The 22613-nt window shown below is 39.8% G+C and overlaps 1 protein-coding gene across 1 annotated transcript; it reads left to right on the top strand.

The window, feature by feature from the left end:
* The first annotated feature begins 10983 nt into the window (after nt 1-10983).
* Nucleotides 10984-21385, top strand: SLC35G1 (solute carrier family 35 member G1). The gene is made up of 3 exons (XM_071563789.1): nt 10984-11200; nt 15009-15189; nt 15691-21385. The coding sequence occupies exons 1-3, from the start codon at nt 11026-11028 to the stop codon at nt 16448-16450; spliced, it is 1116 nt and encodes a 371-aa protein (XP_071419890.1). The 5' UTR covers nt 10984-11025; the 3' UTR covers nt 16451-21385.
* The last annotated feature ends 1228 nt before the right edge of the window (nt 21386-22613 follow it).

The raw sequence follows: 22613 nt of genomic DNA on the forward strand, positions 1-22613 counted from the left end.
GGTCCACATTTGTCTGAAATTATAAATGGAAATGGAAGTGTAAACTTTAGGAGAAATTAGGTAACAGGACATGGGGCATGCTGACTAGTGAAGTTGAGGGTCAGAAATGCAAAATATTATACATAGAAAGAAATGCTTGCAAAGCTTAAAATTAGCAGTAAAGCAAGTCAACTTGTCATTGTTCTGAACAACACAGCAAGACATTGATCTCAATATACAGCTACAGGAAAGAATAAATATGTTACCACTTGGGCAGGATAGTAGGGAGAATACAGCACTATATGTCATTGCTTTATCTGACGTGCTGCATGCAGTACTAATGTAGCTATCTCTGCAGAGTGATTAAGGACTCAGAGATGTGGAAAAACTTATCAAAGGTGTGAAACAAGATGATACTTCACACTACCAAACACCAAGTCATAAACCAAAATACCTTCCCCCTAAAATTAAACTGTGGCATTCATTGTAATAGGCAGTTGTTGAGGACAATTAGATAGCATTCAGAAAGTCAAACATGGACTAATTACATAAAAATTGTAATTCTATTTTTTAGTATTGAGCAAAATTGCTCTTTATTAGGGAAGTGGAGGTTCTTTGCACTTCTGGCAGAAGCATCTGGCTGTAGCCATTTTGGATGAAAAGCCAAGCAGCAGGATAATGAATGTGCTCCAGTGTGGCATTTCCTATCTTCAGTTCTTGAGGCACATTGTTCAACATCATTGCTGAAGTTCACAAAATAAAATATATCAGTTGTGCATATGAATTATCTGTGCAGAAGCACTTACAATACTGAAAAAATCTGGAAGATACCAGCAACATAATTCCTTAAAATTATGTCAACAATTAAAAAAAAAACTGCCAAACTATTTGCAAGCACTTAAGAATGTAATTGCAGAACTTGGGCTGACTTCAGCTGTTTTAGTCCTGACTGAAGTAGACACCCCTGGGAAGAACAGAACATATAAGCTTATTATTAAGATTTGTGTATTAGAGCTGCAGAAATATTAGTTGCAACATACCTAATGATTTACCAGATAATAGTATTGTCCTATGAGGGGGTAATTTCTGAATCACTGGTACAGGTCACCAATTTTGGAAAAACAATCAAATAAACAAACAAACAATCCCAATGTCACAATTTCCAAATAACTGAAATTTGAAAAACCTATCCCGCTGCCTTTTGTCCCCCATATACGATAGCATAATGATACTACCCATTCAGGAAAACCACCAGTAAATATGTTACTTCAGAGTGTGAAACAAAGGAAGAAAAAGGACAAATCTGGAACAGAAAGTTTAATTGCACCAGTGAATATCTAAATCTTCTGAGTTATAGATTATTATTGAAAAGAGATCATCCTTTTAATGTTTACATTTGAAGGCATTAGCTATCTGGATTATAGACTGCAACACAAATAAGAATCCACTGCTTTTAAATAATTCATACACACTAGCATTAGTGCAGTCTTAACTCCTATCTCTAACTTTTCCTTAGAATTATTTACAATAACAATAACTCCTTCAAACTAAACTCACTTTAAGTCTCAGACGAAGGAAAAATATGTGGTACAGCAGCTGCTATGAGAGCTCTGCCTTTCTATACAGGGTTCTGGAGTACATCAAACTGCAACAGCAGTACAATAATCATATTTTGTTAGCTTGAACCAAATTGAAAATGAATGTTTGTTCCAGAATTACAATGCATTTCAGAATTTCTGTGAATTATTTTTTGAGAGCGGTGACAGTATCAGAAGATTTAAGGATAAGAAAAAAGGACGATAATTTCAACTGCTTCTCAAAAAATCCTGTTTGTGACTATTGTCTAAAAGTGGCATAAATGTTGCTAAGTACAATTGCAAAATAATCAGATAATTCAATTGCATGAACTGTGAAGTGTACGTGGCAAGACTACACTAGAGCAATATCATATATACAAGCAGAGCTCCCTTTAAGCCAGTAAATTGCAAAAGTGTTTACTTCTCTGAGGGCACCTTGTAGCCCTCCTTCGTGCCTGTGCAAGGAGCAGGCATCCCAGAAGCTGGTCTTGGAAGAAGGGAACAAGCCTCATGCATGCCTAGACAGTGACAATTTCCTTGAAGAACAGTCACAGACCAGAGGCATTCCTCCCAGTGACAAGGACAACTCAGCAAGGTCTGGAGGGCACCAGTCCTTGCATGTCAGAACACTCCCAGTTTGGCTGGTATTTCAGAGGGAGTAATCAGCTTGTGTGTGTCATCAAACCCGAGCTCACTTAGTGTCCACTTGCTTGGGAGCCAGGAACAGATTGCAGAGATCAGCACACTCTGCAAAAGCTTGGTCAGCCCATTCCTGAGGGGCTGCCACTCTGGCACTGTTCACAGGATCTAAGCTAGCTGAGGTTACAGGAACAAAAATAACCATTGGGAGTTAGACTTGGGTTCATGTGCTCCAATGTCCTGCCCACTTGGCCATACGTGATGCTTATTAAAAAACCCAAACAGTATGGGAATTACAGCATGATGATTTCCCAGGATACCCTCTCAGCAACCAGCAAGGAAAGAAAAGAAACCACATTTCTTGCCTTAAGGGGGTATTCTTGTGGACAGCAAAATGCCTGGAATAGATACATTCTACAGGCATGGCAGCAGCAGGTTTTTTTGCTATAATGAGGAATGCTCTTCTAGATTGAGGCTCCTGGAGGTAATGAAGGAGCACTGACAATTAAAAAAACAAGGAAAAGAAAAAAGACCCCACTTATATATGTGACTCTGACAAAGGGAAAGGGTTTTAAAACCTGTGTTTCAAGGTTTTCTTTCCATAACAACAGTTGGAGTGGCATTTCAGATCACTCCCCGTTGAACACAGTAGTACAAGCAAACTAAGAGGAGTAAGCACTGCACTAGCTTGTCAGAACAAGGTGAGAGGTGCACAGGCTGAATCATGTTAGTGTTTTATGTGTTTGTTACATGTCTATACATAAATACAGAACACAAATATATTTTATATAAATGATACATAATTCACTTATATATTGAAACAAAGACAAAATAATATGGCTTAAAATTTAACTATATTGTTGCCAGCTTTTGAATTTGCTGAGACTTTGCAAAATGCTATGTAGTGGAATTGTTTGCAAGTAGGGCCAGCCCAAGTGGTGGGGGTTAAGATAAAAAGAGGACTGGAGCTAACTTGAGTATGTGCAACCAAGATAAGAGGCCTTGCTTGAATGGAGGAGCAGCTCGAAGCACATGAGAAATGTTTTCTAACACAGAGCGGGGGGGGGGAAGCAGAACCTGGACAAAGGGGGGATGAAGAATAGTAAACAACATAAGACATAAACAACAGGATGGATAATTCCATGACATAAATCTACAGAGTGCCTATAACAGATAATATTTAGAGCTAACTGCTTAAAAAGGGCTGAATTTTGTACACCTGGTGGACACATACTTGGGAGCATGAGCCCCCTGCATGACCCCAGCTGTGGCCAGGCCGTAATAAAATGATGCTTTACTATCAATATCTAGATTTTCTTTAAATCAATATAAGTGTATAAATGTAGGATAAAGTTCTGATACAGTAACGCTGATCCACCACCTGTGACAAGTTTATGTACATTGTATGTAATTTCTGTTCTGGGGAAAAGTAGTCGCTAAGGAACAATAATTTCCTTCAAGTAAGGCATATAAACAAATGCGTAATAATTCATATTTTCCCCCTTCCTATCCTGCAGAGCAGCCCCAGGCAGATAGCTTACAGAATAGGAAACATACTGTGCAAGCGCCAAGGCAGATCATTGAAATAGTTCTCTCTCTTTTCTCGAAGAGAAACTATACATTCAGCCATCCCTACTGCTGTAAAAAGTCAAAGTGACAGTGAAAAAATATAATTGAACAAATTATCTCCTGTTAACAGTCACAAAGGCCATTATAGAACAGAGCAAAACAACACAAGCAAAACTTTGAGCAGCTCTCAGTTTCCTCCACTCCTTGAGAGCTATGATACTCAGTGACACTCAAGCTGTACTTCTGCTCTCTGATTTTTGTACTGTACTGCCTGCTAGAAAAGAAATTTCTGGAAAGTCACCACAAACTTTGAAGTTACATGATATTTTATTTTTCTTTCTCTTCTCTCCACAGTGCTGAATGCCATCAAGAAGGAAGAAAATACTTCCCCTTACCTAGTACTAATTCTTTAACTGAGTAACTTAAAGCATGAATTTCATGATTACATCATTTCTATCCAAGCATGTTGCAGAATGGTAACTGATAACCTGCTGCCTACTCCTCTTGTCTCTATCTGTGGTTCAAAGAATATTTGCCCTTCCCTCTTCCAAGCCCTTTGGCTTTCATAGCTGCATTGAACAGGCTTGTTGAACAGGCTTTTTACAGTAATCTCAGCTATACATAAGTGGCAATTTGCACAATGCAACAGGGCATATTCTTAGGTAATTTCCAAGAACTTCTCCAAGAATGAGGGGGACAAAAACAAGCAGTTATGAAAATTGCCAAATACAATCTTTTGAAAGATCCAGAAATTGGGATGGATTTGGGAAAGAATTTTAAATGAAAAATATATTGGAGGCTTATATTGTTGAAACATTATATTTAGATATTTAAAAATAAATAATTTTCTTTTTGAAATATCTAAATTTGAACATGTACCAGAGGAAATGCTTCTCAGGAGAAGCATGTACCCAGGGCACTGAATACATAAATTGTAGCATGTTCATTTCTTCTCTCCCATACATCAAATGCCATCAATGTTTGACAGGTTTTTTTCCTAGATTCCTTGTTAATTTTCTCTTATTTTCCTTTTTTTTTTTTTTTTTTTTTTTACTGTGCATCTCAGTATGTACTGACTGATCTTACCCTTCATGGATAGCATATTATTCAAAGGGAACAGAGCTTTAGTTAGTTTTACAGCTAATCTCATAATGTTCTGCATTCCTTGAAATAATACTGACACATCAGGAAATGCAGTAAGGAAAAGGGAACATGCCAAGGTTGCAAGTTCCTTACTGCTTAAATGGCCCCAATAAACAAGGGAAAGGGGAATTGTAAGAGTTACTGTATTACAGGGAATCCACATTCCTCTAACATTTTTTTAAAAGGAATTTCAATGGAAATTTTTTACATACAGTGAGTACTCAAATACCTTCAACCCACCAAATGAGACAATATGCCTGAAAAAAACACCAGCCACAATTCTTTTGCCAGAAAGGACACTTTTCCAAATTCAGACATTCACATTGGTTGCTTTGTCAAGTTTATATTCAAAATATAGATTCTGCTAAAGAAGTAGAAGTAATAGCCTTGCTTATGTTTTATCAAGCACTGCTAGTTTGAAGAAACCATGTAGAAATTCTGTTCATTACCTTCGCTGTGTCATAGTATGCATGTATGGCCAAACTTCTTGAACGAAGATTTGGGAAGGGCTCTCCCCACGTGGCTATGTCCTTCCAACCTGTGCAGAGGGTTTTTTTTTTTAGGTGAGGCACAGCATGCACAGAACTGGTCCACCATTTTAAGTCCTAAGGGTCCATCTGCCATGGCCGAGCGAGCTTGGACAGTGACAGGGAAGTCCATGGGACTGTCAAACCACCCGGTACTAACCAGGGCTGACCCTGCTGAGCATCCGAGATCTGACAGGATGGGATGGCAGGGAGGCATTGAACTCCCAGGGACGGTCCCCACTGAGACTCGAACTCACGACCTTGGGATTTGGAGTCCGGAGTGCTCACCATTACACCATGGGACCGCTGTCATAGTATAAACTAAGTACATACATATGTATGTGTATGCACCTGAGATGCACTTGAGTTACACATGAGGCAGAGGCACATGAAGTGTGTAAATAATATATTTACTGTTAAAAACTCTCTTCATTGAGACTAGTATGATATCCTTTTAAGTGATAACAACAATTTATAGAATCTGACTGCAATAGGACAGCAATTGTACTGCTTCCTCAGAGTACCAAGGCAAACACCCAAATGCCTCCTGCACCACCGTGCTTTACAAACCTTACAGTGCTCTGGCCTGTGGCAAATACAGATAGATGATCAACATGACCAGTACTAGTGTTCATTTCCTTGTCTAACAGTGAGCTACCAAAGTTCACTCTACTGGTTTGCTTAAATGTTTATGTTATTCTGTGGAAATAAAATGATAAAGAAAGAGAAGGAATTAGATAATTTTCTTATTAAAGAGATTAAAAGAAAAGACTTTTTTTTCCTAAGATGTATTGGAATAGCAGTCTTTTCCACACCTTTGAAGAGAACTAAAAAATTACATAATTTTTAAAGTTTAAGGATCATCATCTAAATTTGCATATACTCTCCAGAAGTTTATGTGAAATACGAAAAAAAGAAAATACTAATCTTACAGTGTTTAGAGTACATGGAAAATTATTTTTAATTTATTCTCCCATGAATACTAGCTACAGGAACTTGATTGCTTAGCAAGAAGTGTAATTAAGGCATCTGAGGATAGAAGCAATGCTGCACAACCTTTATGTGACCAAAACCAGCTCAGCGGCACCCCTTTAATACTGGGCTGAAAGCACACTAATAAGTATAGAAGCAGAATTTGAATGTTGTCCTGCTTATCCATTATTTTTCAATTCTTCAGTTTTTTTAAAAAGTCCTTCATTCTGAAAATCAGAGAATTTTTTGGTACTCCTTACTTCTACCTGAATGTACTTATCTCAATACTTTCAGTCTCCTGAAGAGCAACTGATAATAGTGCAATCTGAAAGATGCAGTTAAAAAGAGCCCCAGGATATCACCATTATATTGATCGTGATTGCAGGATTCCCTATTATGACAACGATCCACTCCATCTCCAGTTTTATAGCACTATTCAATACAACCACCAGCTTAGGAAGAAGAAAACTGTGATACTCTGAGCATACTGTGGCGCAAGATTAACTGTTTGTATAGCAGTCCTATACATGTGGAAACAAATTGTGGTAATGGCAAAACTGGGAATCATTCGCCATCCACCTTAACAGGGAAGCTGAAAAATACGGGTCTCTTCTAACACATAAGATGGGCATAAAAACCACTAAGACAGGCACTGAATTTTGATGGAGAGGCAGGAGCTCATATGGACCACATTTTCACTGGGCTGTGAGACTACAAGTGTTTAATTTACATGTAACTCCAATTTTTCTTTTTTTTTTTTACTGTGAGTGTGATTGAACACAGGACCATGTTGCCCAGGGAGGTGGTGCAGTCTCCATCCTTGGAGACACTCAAACATCCAAGAGGCAGAGTCTTGAACTCTAGTTGACCCTGCTTTGAGCAGGGGGTTGGGCTAGATGACCTTTCAAGGCACCATGTGACCATCAACCTCAGCTATTCTATGATTCCCAAACAACTCTGGGTTGGCCAGAAGTTTGAATGAATGACCAGGACAATGAAACTCCTTGGTGCTGCAATAATCATCTGTTTTATGGCAGCCGAGTGCAGAGGTAAATGGTTTTTACAAGGCACTTAAAACTTGGATCCATTTCAGAAGTTGATAAAGTAATTCTTATCTATATTTTTGTTAAACCTTTTCAGAAGGAATTGAAAAATGTAAGTTTCTTATTTATTGTTACTTCCTTTGCATTAGCCTATAGTAGTTTTAATGAATTTATAGCTCAACAACTTAAATTGCAAATTAAGATCTTAAAAGTGTTTTTACAGAATTTGCATTTTTACAGAATAAAAGCCATCAATATGGACTGCTCTTTTGATTTAAATCTTCTACCATTTTTATAGCTTAAGCAGTACATAACTGTGCTGACACAGCTATGTTCAGATCAAACTGGGATAGATGTCACCAGGGTGTTCCACGTGCAGTACCAGGAACTCCAGCCTGCTGTTTTTTCCACTGGACCTCTGCAAAGCCCTTGGTCCTGCCCATAGTTGAGGTGAATAAGGGCTAGGTCAGTTCCAGGGCTCCCTCAGTTTATATTATTTAGTTCTCACTAAACCTCCAAGAGCAGCAGTGTTTCAAAAAGCTTATTAGGTTATCTCAGGGCTGGATAAAAGAAGGGATGTGATAGTGGCTAAAGTTCTTATAATCTCATAGAAAACTCCCACGGTTCTCCACAAAACTCACTTAATTGCTTTGTCATTTTTGCCTTTTAAAGTTTCTGAAAAGCCATTCTGAGGAGTCAGAGACAGCACTTGCAGGCAGGGAGATGGAAACAGAACACTGATGAGTCCCATACCAGGCACACAGACTCAGACCAGTGACTCACCACAGTACTTTAAAGTACCTGTCAGGTCTGTATCTCAACCTGCAGTGAAGTACTGGTTTGTTCCTAGCATTTATAATGACAGAAATGGTGCGCCTAAATTCTGGATGAGGATTATAATACTCTTCCTTTGAAAAAAAGAGAAACACAAGAAAGCTCACTGTGTGGAGGGCAGTGACTATGCAGGAGGTATCTCCCTTTCTGCACTTACAGTATTATGGAAACCAAAGAAATGCCATTCTAGCTGGTCCTGTAGTTTAACTTTCAATGATCAAATCCCAAGTTTAATAAAGCTTTTTCTTATGGACTTTGCACTCAGGGTAGATATTATAGGACATCCTTACTGCTCTACTGTGGCAAGCTAGTGATGCACTGGGGAAAGGAACAGCTAGTTCTGGGCACAGTATTACAGAGACAAGGCTTAATCCGTACTTGAAAAGACTGCATAAGATATTGACCTGTCACATTTATGCACCTACTTAATTTTCCAATCTAGGACATCATGACTGCAAATTACATTTGCCTGCTGGTTAGTCTCAGCAGCTGCAACTACTCTGACTCCTTGCTCAGAGAAGAGAGCTTTACTTTACAAGGAGAACTTGGAAGCTCTTAAGCTGAGCCAAGCCTGGCAGTTTGACCAGGAGCAAACAGAAAACTTTATGTATCTTGGCATAAGCAAACACTGCCCTTAAATGTTCCCTTTCAAACCCAGACATGGAGGGATACAGAGAGGGTTGTTACAGTCTCTTTGAAACACTCTATAGCTCAGTACTTGGAACTGTGGCACTTAAAAGATTTGCTTTGGGTTTCATAATGGCAGTATTATAAAATAAATATATAATCTGCATATTTTAACGAAGTTTATAGACAAATAGCCAGAAATTGTAAAAATTTTGTTTTGTGTCTGTACTGTGGACTATGTTTTGGCTCTGGTTTTCTTCACTGAAGACTCGAGTTGGCCAGATGCTTCTGCTGTTGCTGCCTACAGGGGTAACTCACCCAGTGACTGTGAGGATAGGGTGACACTGACATGTAGAAACTGCCTTGGAGTACAGAGAAGTGTAAGTTTCTTGGGAAAGCAGCAGGCTGCCAGGTTTATTTGCACCTCCCTCTCAAAATTAAACCAAGCTCTGAGGGACAGGAGAGTGCACTGGGGAAAAGTAACTTCTTAATTAAGGGTGACCAGAGAATTTTGCTGGCCTGCTTGTCCCCTTGATGGAACAAGCAGCTGCCATTGCATCTCCAGAGGAAAGATTTAGTAAAGCTTTCAACAGAGACTTTGTAGAGGGCTATGCTGATAGAAGCTTTAACAAAAGCTATTTATATTTATATATATATTTACTTGACTTATAGCAATAGGAGATCAAATGATGAAATATTTAAAAAATAATTCTGATTTCAATAAAACATTATTAACTCATTTCTCTCATTTTAATAATTGATATAGCACATCTAATTTTTAGTTAAGAATAATTTGTGAAAGTTCTGGTCATATTAATCAAATGTTAGCTTCAAGATAATGAAATACTTATGGCTTCTGGAAGGTTAACATGGATGATAAAATGGGCTAAATAAGGAAAGCTTGAAATAGCTTTTATGAAGTAGCTTGAGGGAAAACTTAAAATAGTTTGTGTGAAATAGCTTGTATTTACCATTTAGTATTAATTTCGCTGAAGCTATATATTACATTTCCCCTTGATAAGAATAACCACATTCATTTATGCAACTAAAAGATGAGTGTGAGCATAAATCTCTTCTTTGAATAGAAACTTAATAATTGATAACAGCTCAACTTGCTCAAAAGGGAAATATTTCAGCACTTGAAATTTATTCTGGTTCTTTTACTCTGCAGTTTTTGATGTGTAAGGAGAAAGGGCTATTCTGTATTTCTTTGCATCCTTTTCGATTCCCCTACCCAAGGCATAGGCGGCATTGTTTCTTTAAGGAAAACATACCACGAAAAGGTGGTTAAATGCTTTCTGCACCCTACTAACAATCCTGACTGAATCTCCCGACGGGTTCCCATCTCCATTTAGACTCGTGAGTGCGGCCGGTGCGGGCGGCAGCTCCTCCCGGAGGAGATGCTCTGTCCCTGCTCACTAACAAGGCAACAGTGCCGGGGTCACCGCAGGTCAGCGCGGCTGTTCCCGCGGAGCCCGAGGCAAGGGATGGCGCTGGGACAGCCGGGGGATTGCGGCAGGTCGCTCATCCCGGGCACCCGCTGCCTGTGCTGCTGAGCCCGCACGGGCTGAGGCGCGCCCGCTGCCAGGGGCGGCTCCTGCGCACGGAGCAGCGGGACACCTTCATTTCAGGCGCGCAGACGACGCAACCACACCCCTAAAATAACTTCGCGTCCCCTTTTCCAGTGTTTGCCTCCCCTGCTCGGCCTGTTCGGCCCCCTCAAGTCATCCACAGCACGGCGGGGTCAGAGCTCCCCCTCCCGAGGCACGGCAGCCTCGCTACTCCCGGCACCGCTGCCCTCGCCGGGTCCCTCGGGGGGGGTGGCCGGGGAGGTAGCGAGCGCTGCTCCTGCTGGGCTCGTGCGGGACTGCCATGCAGGTACCGCCGCGGGCAGACACGGCTGCACTGCTGTTTGCACGCGGGGCCGGGCGGGGTGGCGGGGCCGGGCCGGGCCACGCCACGGTGCGGCCCCCCCGCCCCGGGGTGCCCGGCGCGCCGGGCGGGCGGAGGGAGGGAGGGCGCCGGGCGGCGCCGGGCGGGCGCGCCGCATGCGCAGCAGGGCAGGTGCCGGCGGCAGCCGAGCGGCCGCGGGAGCATCGCGGCACCGCGTCCCCCATGGTGCCGTGCCAGGCTGCGCCGGCGGCGGGCGCGCAGGAGCCGGAGGTGCCGCCGGGCCGGGAGGACGGGGCGGGCGCGGGGCAGCCGTGCATCGAGGCGGTGGGCACCGAGGAGCGCCGCGCTTGCGGCTGCTGCTCGGGCTTGCCCTGGCCGCGCTGCTGCGAGGCACCTGGTGAGGAGGGGGAGTCTGGCAGGGGGGTCAGAATCCTGCCCGCTCCGGGGTGACGCTGCCGGCGGCGCGGGGGAAGGGCAGCGGCCCGAGGGCACCGGGTTGTCCGCACGTGGCCCGAGCGGGGCGGGCCTGGGTGGCCACAGAGGGCGCCCGCACCCCCGCCCGGGCTCACACCTGGTGCCCGCCGGGGCACCTGCGAGCCCGCTCGGCCTCCGCTTTTCTTCCCGCTCCTCTTTACCGGGCAAACCGGCCCCGGTGCAGAAATGCACAGGAGCGGCAGGCACGACTTCTCGGTGCCACTCTGCCTGCGGCGGGCGCGGCCGGGCCCGGTGCCCGCTGTCCCCGCGGCGGCGGGAGCGCTCCGGACCGCTCATCCCCAGGGCTGGGAGGCTCCTCTATCGCCTCTCAGAGTGCTTCGGGGGCGATTATGCCTCAGGAAAACAGCACTTCCTGTTGTCAAAGTTTTAAAAAGAGTTGGCAGTTTTGGGTAAATAGAGGTGCCTTCTGGCAGTGTGAACTTCTGTCGCTGTAAATAAGTTTGAGCGGGGCACAAATGCAGTTCAACAAGTCCACAGACTTGTGTCTGTGACTTCCCGGGCAATTCTTACCATGCCTCAGTGTGAGTGTAGTCTTGATTTTGTTTGAATCTGTGCTTTGCTTCTTGGTCATTTTCAACTGTTAAAGCCACTAACTTAAGTTTAACGTGGAGTCACATAAATGCCATCTTAAAATAGCTTCTGAAGTTGTTACCTGAAGTACTTTAGCATGTGTGGGTTTTAAACAACATCACTGGAAATGTGTTTGTCGTTAAATTGACTGTAATTCACTTTCCAGCAGAAAATAGATTTGTTAGTGTGCTGTGGAGAGTATAGAAGAGAAAAGTGTACTTCATAGCAGTGTCACTTCTGAGTCAATGCTTGGGGGAGAAAATAAGCAGCCAGTGTTTGAACTCCTGAGAAACTTGCATTAACTCACCAAAAAGAGTACTTTGTTTTTGAGTAGTCTGTCAAGCAAAATTTTTGACTGAGTCTGTGACTGAACTTTATGAGTCACCTCTAGGTCCTGTGATTAATCATGACCATGATTAGTTCATACGCAGACTGCTCCTGGCACTTCACAGAAGTCTGAGAACTTGATCTGCTTTTTATAATATGAAGAACGTATCACACTCTTCTGCCTTTTCTGAAGGTCTGGGAAAATTATCTTGCTGACCATCTTTCCCATAGCCAGTACTTTTCTGCCTTTGCTACTATTCTTGAGATGCATGTATGTGAGAAGTGTGATTTTCTTCTCTCTGTGGATTGCAAGTATAAAAACTGTTTAGAACAAAGCATGGCATTAAAACACAAACAGAATTTACACATAAAACAGTGCAGTGGGAGGCATTTGCCTTGGACTTAAGAGTGGAAAATGGTTTGAAAGCTTTACATATAGAGTTGGCCAGGGAATAAAATTGGAAAACGAAATCTGTAGCCACTCAAAAAAGAGGACTTGGGCACTGCTTGAAACATTTTTATTTCCAGGCTGCTACAGTCTTTAAAAAATGGTATGAGTGCTGCAGTGTTTTGATGGCATTGGTCTAGTATTTAGAGACTTTATATTTTACCGTGTGGAAGTGTTATCTTAACCTAACTTCTCCTTATAACTTACTTTGAAGTAAGTACTCTTCAGAACTGCAATTCTTGTTTTTGGTGGAAGAACTTGTACCATTTTATTTTTAAAAGGAAATAAAACACTTTCTCATTGTGCTGAGTACATGCCTTGGCAATGCAAGATGTTGATGGTTTAAATTCTAGTATTATAAGGTTCTGGTTGGTGGTAGGCTTGGTATATTGGATAGCTTACAAAAATGACTTCCTTCTAGTTTTTCTTTGTTCCTCCCAGTCCAAAGCTTAGTTCTGGGTATAAGATCTTTTCAGCATATTTTGCTTTAATTGGATTGGTTTTCCATTTCAGCACTTCTGTTATTGAGATTGGCTTTGTTTGCAGTAATCAGACAAGCTATCATGCCTGAAATAAGAGTTAATAGTTCTCTTTGTACTGTGTTCATCCATAAGCCACCATGGGTTTGGCTTCCCCATTTCAGTTTTAGGCCAGTTTGATTCCTCTTGCTTTAATATTGAGACGTTGTTGATATTGTAGTTCTGTTGTGTGACTGTGTGGATTAGGACATTACATAATTCATGAACATTTTGAAATCCACCCTGTTTCATAGTTGGTAGATGTCCCGGTCCAGTGTTGGTTGGTGGTAGTTTTTATAGTCACTTTTATGTAAGTGGCTGTTGCTAAATAGAAATATTTCAAATAGAAGCTGTAACTCACTTGCAGCTGCAGTGTGGCAGGATCCCTTGAGCAGCAGGCCTTTTGCCTACTTCAGATTCTTGTTGCTGTTTTAAAGCCTGGGTCTCTAGAAGTGTGTCAGCCCACAGGCTCCGCTCTTGGGGACTGAGATGGAGTTTTTCAGCCTTGAGTGCTGATCTTGAGGAGGATCAAAATGGTTTATGACAAGTTTTGTTAATGTAAAAGAAAACCAGCCACACACCCCAAACAAAGCAAAAAACCCTCTCAAAACCATATTTAGTTGCTAAGCAACTCACAGCAGTACCCTGCTGATTATGTTTTAGAGGATCCATAAGGCTCACAGGCTGCCTCACTAATGTGAGATGAGGCACCCTTTTATCAAAACACTGTCTCTGGGACATGGAGTTCTTGCTCCTGTCTTTACAGTGTTGTAGAAGAAAAGGGTAACTCCCAATGTTTTATACAGAGAAAAAGAGATGGTGAGGTAATATCCCACTCAAATTTTTAGATGTTTTTTCTTTTCCATGGTGTTCACCTCTACGTTCAGTGGAAAGACTGTTCATTTTATTCAACAAAGCAATTAACAAAAAAAGCTGATTTCTTTGGAGATGATGTGGAGGTCAGCAGCAGTTTTCCCTCTCTGTTTGCTTTTTGTGGTGTTTTTTTTAATAGTCAAGGGTGGAGCAAATGAGTGGAACAACAAAGAGTATGTTACTGAAGAGAGCCTGAAGCATTGAGGAAGCTTGAATAGAAACATTAGACTTGGGAAACTGTTTCAGGAAGGAGAAGTCTGATAAATAAGCATAAACTACAGTCTTCATGGAATTATGATAGATATCAGGCCTATGGTGTTTTAACATTAGTTACTTGAATTTATTCTGCTTTAAAATGTATATTTGATGCCTATTTGTAAAACATATTTAGAGTCTTACAGGAAGATAAAAATGTTATATGAAAATTCTGTAGGTCTAGGTCAAATTTAGGATGATTAGCTGCAAAATAAACATAAGGTATAAGAAAAGTGGTGTTCTGTACACAGATATTTTATGTATGTGTATTGGTGGGAAAGGAAATTAAATTCTTGTTTGTGAACCTTAGTTAACTAAGCAAAAGATTCCCAAGATAATGTTTCAGAATCTGACCATGGACCATTTTGTAGTCAATTATATTTATTTGTCCTTGGGCAGAATCATGACTAGTTCCCATAGTAAATCACCCATACTACTGTGACACCTAAAAGAAGTAAAGCTAACCAGTGTAGAACTTTGAGAAGTTTTGTATCCCAGGTGTTGGAGTTCATCTCTTATTCCCCCTTCAAAAAAAAAAAGGAGACCTATGGTAGTCAGTGAATTATTTCAAGGTAGGTCTGGTAAATACCTGTAATACTTGCATTTATTTCTTTGGTTCCCTTGTCTTCTACCACAAGAATCGCTACAGCATATGGAGCACTGCCTGATCAGAGAAGTCTGCTAATAGATCCTTATTAACTCTGGTATGTCTGTTGCAGGAACAAAGAAGAAAGCCGCGTGTCCAGGACTTGGTCTGTTTTATACTGTACTGTCTGCCTTCCTTTTCTCAGTGGCCTCTTTATTTCTTAAAAAAGTAGAAGATGTACATTCAGTGGAAGTGAGTGCAATTCGTTGTGTTTTCCAAATGGCATTCGTTCTTCCTGGTTTAATATACTACAAGTAAGTGTAGCAAATGTTTAAATTTAAAGATATTTCTTGAAAATAAATCTAGAATTATCATTCACTTAAATCAGATTGCAGTATTATTTTAATTTGGATTTCAATTACGTAACCAATTGAATTGATTGTTGGTAGTTTCTTAATATGACTCAGAAAACTGAAAATCTTTGACTCTCTGAACTGTAGAGGTTTCTGTGAGGATTATCCTACCAAATGCTTTGATCTTCCATGAAGTGGTGATCTTAAAATTTGTAGATACTCTTGGGTTATTTTGCAAGCAAAAAATTAATAGCAAGAACAGGTTCTGAACTCTGAGTGTGGTTGAGGGTCATGATGAAAATGAATTTTCTGTGATCAGATAGTTAAAAATATTGGGATATGTAAGTCCTTCATCTAGAAAGGTGTATACCATCTACATGGGTGTGTACAGTTAGATGTGTTTGAATGTTACCCATGAAATAAGCAAGCCAGTGACATTAATGTGACTTTTCTGTTTTTCAGAACAGGGTTTTTGGGACCAAAAGGTAAAAGAATTTTTCTTCTCTTCCGAGGATTCCTTGGCTCTACTGCAATGATTCTTCTCTACTACGCTTACCAAGTCATGCCACTAGCTGATGCCACTGTTATAACTTTTAGCAGTCCTGTTTTTACATCGTTGCTGGCATGGATCTTTCTCAAAGAGAAATACAGTATTTGGGATCTTCTGTTTACCCTCTTTGCAATCACTGGAGTGATTCTTATTGCTAGACCACCGTTTCTGTTTGGGTCACGTGTTACAGGCATTGAAGGAAGTTACACAGATCACCTTAAAGGAACTATAGCAGCAATTGCAAGCACAGTCTCCGCAGCTTCGACTTTTGTTATACTAAGGAAAGTGGGAAAATCTGTGCATTACTTTTTGTCAATTTGGTATTACGCCGTTATTGGTTTAATTGGCTGTGTTATAGCATTGTTTGTTTTGAATGAATGGCGTTTACCACACTGTGGTAAAGACAGGGTTCTTCTAATATTAATAGGCGTGTTAGGGTTAGGGGGCCAGATATTTCTCACAAAAGCATTACAGATAGAGAAAGCTGGACCTGTATCCATAATGAAAACAATGGATGTGGTGTTTGCTTTTATTTTACAAATTCTTTTTCTCAATCATCTGCCAACTTGGTGGACTGTGGGTGGTGCCCTTTGTGTAGTCGCCAGTAGCTCCGGAACCGCCATTCGCAAGTGGCGACAAAGCGTGAAAAAAGCTAAACAAAGTGAAATCTAAGACACTAATTCATCACAGAAACAAACAACCTTGAAATATATATATACACACAATATTTATTTTTATTTATTTTAAATATCCCATTTACCAAATTGTTATACCAAATTATATCCAATAAAATAAGTTGATTTTTTTTAAACCAAAATTGAAGGTGTTTTAGCAATTGATCAGGTTTATGCTTTTCTTTCTTACATTTAGTTATGCTAACAGGAGCAGTAGAAAGATATTTTAAAGTTGTTGCTTCCTACCAGAAGTGGACAATGCTCTCAGGCACATGGTGTGCTTCTTGGGATGTCCTGCAGAGGGCCAGGAGTTGGACTTGATGATCCTGATGGGTCCCTTCCAGCTCGACATGTTCTGTGATTCTGTGAATATTTATTTTGTGCAAGTTCCTGTCTCTCAACTTCTTAGTCTCTTTCTTTATTCTTCTGAGCAGTGGAAATAGTCTCCCAGGCTTATTTAATACTGTTCTATGCTTGATTAGCAGGAATTGCAGTACAAAAGTTAGAAGGAAATGAATCTTTAGGCTGCCAGCTTTTTAAGAACAGGTAAAGCTTGCACATTTGCAAACTTTTTTTTTTTGCACAAAACAGATGCCCTGTGGGCATTTATTTTTAATTTGGATTTCAAAAGCTATTTCATCTTTCAATGTAGTATCAAGAGAAAATTAACTTGTGAAAACTATCAATCAACTTTGGTTTCTTTTCAAAAGAATTTCAAGTGTTTGTACTTGTTTTACAGATACAGTGAAACAACCTAATCCCCCTCCCCTTTTTTTTTCCAAATGTGATATTCCCAATAAACATGTCTTTAATTGCTCCACGCTTGAGCGGTGAAAGGCAATGTTTAATTGTATACCACTTGTAAATTAGCCATTTCTTGTGGTATAGAATGTTACTCTGTAGCTGCACTTTTCTTTATTCTATGCAAAAGATTATATTTTTTAGGTATTTAATATAGGTTATTTTTAATGCTGCTTATGACCCTTTTGTTTAGATTCTTCTGTATGAAAGTTCTTTATGAGACCAAGTTTAAGTCTCCTTGGCCTTCATAAAGTTAGGAGCATTTACAATAAAGCTTTTTCCCACTTCCTAAGAATGTACAAGAGTGCAGTACAATTGCAGTTTCACAGAAAATGCAGGTTGGCCAAGGCCATACAGAGATTATACAGAAGAGGTTTGACGAGAGCTTGGTGGAACAGTGGAGCTGTGCATACACATCTCATCGTGTTCAAGCATCCCACTATGTTTGGCAGTGCTACTGGGCATCTTCAGCCCCATTTCTCCAGCTGGCCCTTTTAAATCTACATTTATCACTTTTCTTGCACATCTTCTCACGCTTCTCACTTTTATAGGCATTATCTTAATAGCAACAAATACTAAGAAAAAATACTTGTGTTATTGATCTTGGTGTCCTTCATAGTTGAGGACTAAATGTTTAGTATCACGAGGTGGGATTTTCCCAAATTCAGTCTTACGTACTTTTAGGTCTTGTCTCAGAAGAGTTTAAAGAAAATTTTAACTCAGATCTTTTTTTGGTCATTTGTATCATGAGGAGGTTTTCAGTTATTTGCTCACTCTAGTCTTTTTCTAAAGGAGAATGCAGTGTTCTGTACACTTGACACGTTTGTTTCAAAATCACTGAAGGTGGCGTATGTTTCCTTATTTTGATTTATGGATGTCTAGTCACATTTCTTTTGTCAATAAGCATTGCATCCTGTCAGGGCAGATCCAGGGACTTGAGTCCCGAAGGACTGGAATGCATATAGTACTGGAGGATGTCTCTGGGTGTGGGGAGCTGTCTTTGTACGGGTTTCTGTATGTAAACCAGCACCCTGAATCCATGTGTGTTCACAGATCTGAGCAAATTCCACTTGAGTGAAACAGTCAGTTCCTGCTTTTAGCTGTCTGTTTTCTGCTTCTCCTGAAGGCTGAAGTACAGCTACTGCTGAAGGGGTCAGGACTAGTATGAAGCTGCTTTTCTATCTCTTTAAAGCCTCATGTAATAATAAAATTCCAGTTTGGCACCTGTTTTGCTTAATACTTGAAACTGTGAACTGGGATTGTTTTTCTGCTGCTCGGCCAATGCTGCCATAGAGCAATAGCTTTCAGGGCAGGGAAGGAAAACACTGCATTTTTTACTGCTTCACTTCATGTTTAATATGCATCTGTTTGAATTGTCACTTGTGAAGGTGTGGTTCCAGATTAGTTCAGACTGATGTAAACTTGGATTGTCAGCTAACCCTGCTCCCTCCTCTTGGCTCAGTGCTCCTGCTTATGTGGTTATGTGATGAGCTAGACCTGGGAGCTGATCCAGCTATATATCTTTTAGTAAGATTGTTGGAAAGGAGTAGCCTCAACTGGATGACAGTATAAAAACAGTAGGAAAGGGAATTAGATAATAGTTTAAATTACAGCAGATGAATGCTGCTTTGTCAGTGCAGAATAGAAATGTGACATCAAAAAATCTTTAGCTTATATGATTTCAGTGAATCATATAGAGAAGAGGAGGCTATTGAAAGCATTGCTTTCTTTCCCTTAACATATAAGTAAGTGTAGAAAATAAGCTGATCTGAGAACAACATCCAGATATAGTGATTGGTGATTTTTGTCAAAAGTTACTGCAGAAACTTTTAATGTCTTTCCATACCTGTAGTGCCAAAACCCCCAGATGGATTTTTTTTTCAGTTTGTTCAGACCTATAGGAGTTCCCTTATGGCTTCATTTGCTGATTTCCTCTTGCTGTTCCCAAACCTTCCTAAATATTTAAGTTGTTAAAATAATAATCTAAATAAGATCCTGTGTTGGAGAACATTACATGTTTCAGAACTTTATTTTGATTTGGCTCCATCTTTTAGAGAATTCTTTAACTGGTATGAGAATGAAGGACTTGACTAGGACTTCAGTCATAAAGCACAATAAGCTAGTTTCTGTAATTAGCTTTTCTAGATGATATTGGGAATGAAAGACATTTAAGCTTCAACCACCTCAATTTAAAATTTTTTCTTCCTCTCAAATATAGGTTGAAAACCTAAATATTAGTTGTAACCTTGAAGATAATGAAACTATACAAAAATACAGGTATCATGAAATGATGGGGGGGTTTTAATGGAAAATATTTCTTAAAATTTCTGTTAAGATGGTAAAACTTTTCTTCAAAGCTTAACAGTTTGAGTATCTAAAATTAAACTGGCTGAGCCTTGATTCTTTCAGGTTCTGATCTTTTTTAGCTTTTACAGCAAGTTTCTCAGGGTCAAAAGTTATTTTTCTGAGTTTTGAGTCAGAGATATATTAATGTTCATCTTCTGTAATGTCCTGTTGTCATCTTTACTTTAAAGTTTGATAAATATACTTTTCTAATGGAAACTTCTTTCTTTGTAATACAATGGAATATTGGTCGCATTACAATTGCTGTGCTATAAAGTTAAGTTTCTCTTGAATTTCAACATACTCATTCAATGTACTAATTTCAGTGGATTCATAGAAAGAGTAATAATTAATTATTGGTTGTTTTGCACATAAACGTAGGGTAAAAAGATTTAGTTGTTACTGATGCATCACAAGCATAGTTCTTATGTTCTTTACTATGCAAGACACTGTAATTGTCTGTGGTCTTCAGTGGGATGTTACTGCCTTAAAGCCTTATGTATCCAATTCTTTAAAAAGCTGATGGCTGAAAAAGTTATGTACTGTCACTGTGCAGCAGACAGGTTTTTTCAGGTTAAGTTGGTTGTCAAAGTATGATCTAAAAGCCCTTTAAATACATCCACACATTGTGCAGACAAGAGCAATCTGCATAATTAAAATGGATTTCATGTGTTTGTGTAACACCAGCCATGAAGTAACCTGAACTTTCACAGCATTGGTAAAATGTGTCATTTTTATTCTGAAACCTGAAACTAGGCTCTTTCCCAATTCCTGAAACTGGTCCAAGATGGTGCTTCTTGTAATTGGTAATGACAAGATGGATAGTACTACCCTTGCTCATCATTTGAATAAATACCCCCACGGTATTTTTCTCTTTCTTAAGCTTTTGTTCAAACTGTCTGTTGAAGCAGGTTTATTTCTAGAGAGGCAGCCTCTTTAGAAGTTATTTCCTTGCTAACTAGAAGTAGATAACGAGGAAGTCTGTTTTCCAGTTCTCTAGCCATGGTAACCATGATAGGCTCATCTGTGGCATCAGTCCCACAAGGGCAGTAGAAACATGATCTCTCTCCCTGCATGGATTCAGGGTTGGCAGTGCTGACAGCAGATGTGCAACACTGGCTTCAGCAGGACGTTGCAGCTACCAGCAGAATATTTTTGTATTCCTAACTGCCTGTCCATCCAAAGAAAATTTGTGGCTTTATATTCCTGCAGATGCAGGTGACTTCAGGGTGTAACATACATAGACTTCTATGGTGATAACACTTCTGTATATCAGAATGAGTAATTGCCTATATTATGTGAGTTACTGTTTGACAAAATGGGGGTAAAAATACCCTCAGCATCAATTAAAGGATTTTTACTATGTGCTATATATTGTTAAATATATGTTGAATTATATGTTTTGTAGAAGTTACTGGCTTTGTTATGTAGTATATTTTTATAGACAATTCTTATATATTGAAATGTTAAGAATATTTTCATAAGAGATTTATATTCATCATTGCTAATAAAATAATCCTGAAGAATTCATCTCTGGTTTTGCATTGATTAGTGGAACATAACTGAATGTAGTGATTGTAAAAGCTTTATGAAAGAACTGTTAACCAAACAGTTCCTGTTAAACATGAACATATGTCTCAAATTCTGCTATTGTTAGTGTGCTGTGTCACTTTTTGTGCCTTGCAACCAGCTAAAGATGAAGCTCCATCAGCTTCCATACAGCCATTTCTTAACTGAAAACACTGTGGCATTGACAAATCAGTAAAGTTAAATTTTCCTGTGTACAAGTGGTCATTTGTTTCTGCGTACTTTTTTGGTTTTGTTTTATTTCTGTATGTCGTGATGTGAATTCAAGTCTTACCTCTCTTGTCACAAAGTGATACTTAATTCATCCTAGTGCTTCCCAATATTTAGTGTGTCAATAATTAACTGTTCACCAAAGAAGAAAAAGCAGGGGAAAACCCCCCTCATTTGTAGAACAATCATAATTGCTAAATGTCAAAAAAAATGGGAATAATTTTTTTATTATCCTTCTAAGTGCTTCCTCCTACAGTGTCAGGTTTTATAAGAGCAGAAGATAACAAGTGGACTTCTGAAGCTTACACTTGAGAGTTTTATGCATGTAACAAATCTTTATTTCTGGGTGTAACTTGACTAATGTTATAGGGGGGAAATAGATGGGGAATGGTGAGTTACATAATGGGGAATTAGGCTGTGTGTCCAGCACCCTTTTCTTCACTTTGTAGGCTCAAAAATTAACTCATTGTAGGATGACTTGATGCCATCTGTTTCACAGGCTTCTAAAGTAAAGGAAAAGCAAGGTACTTCCAAGAGAACTTACTGTGCCAGGCATAGGCAAGGAAGATTGTGAATGAAACTTTGTCACTTTCTCTTGGCAATTCTGGGGTTCTCCAGAACAGCTAAAAGTGTCCAATAGTTAGAAGTTTAAGGGAAGGAGGAAAAGATTTTTTGATAGATAATATTGAAATCTTCCTTATTTACAAATGGCATGTGACACAGCATAAGACATGATGGCTATTATCTATTACTAGATAGTAAAACTCAAACCCAGATTCTAGAATTGTGTCTATTCACTCAAAAAAAAAAATAGCTCAAAGGATTTCAAAGGACAAAACATTCCCATTATTACTTGGCAAACGGATTTCACTGGCATTGCAAAGTACTTGGGGCCACTGTGAGTTATCCCCTTACCAATTTGCTAAAGTCCTGAGCACAGGACCTCTAGTACATGAGATATAGTTTGCAGATGAACTGTACAAATAGGTTTCAGTTGATTGTTTTTATTCTTCCATTAGCTTTTATTGAACTGAATGAAGTTGGTATGTTATCCTGTCAATGAACAGTGAATTCTGGAAAGGATAATAAGAAACTTATTTGTGATCTGACTTTACAGACTGAGCAAAGGGAGAAGGAGAGATTTGAGTTCTTGCTCTGCTGAAATAAGGTGATTCTGGGTCTATGTGGAAGAGGTGGAAAGGAGACCCGTGTTTTCTGGT

The sequence above is a fragment of the Pithys albifrons genome, chromosome 9 (assembly GCF_047495875.1).
Source record: "Pithys albifrons albifrons isolate INPA30051 chromosome 9, PitAlb_v1, whole genome shotgun sequence".
Lineage (NCBI taxonomy): Eukaryota > Metazoa > Chordata > Aves > Passeriformes > Thamnophilidae > Pithys > Pithys albifrons.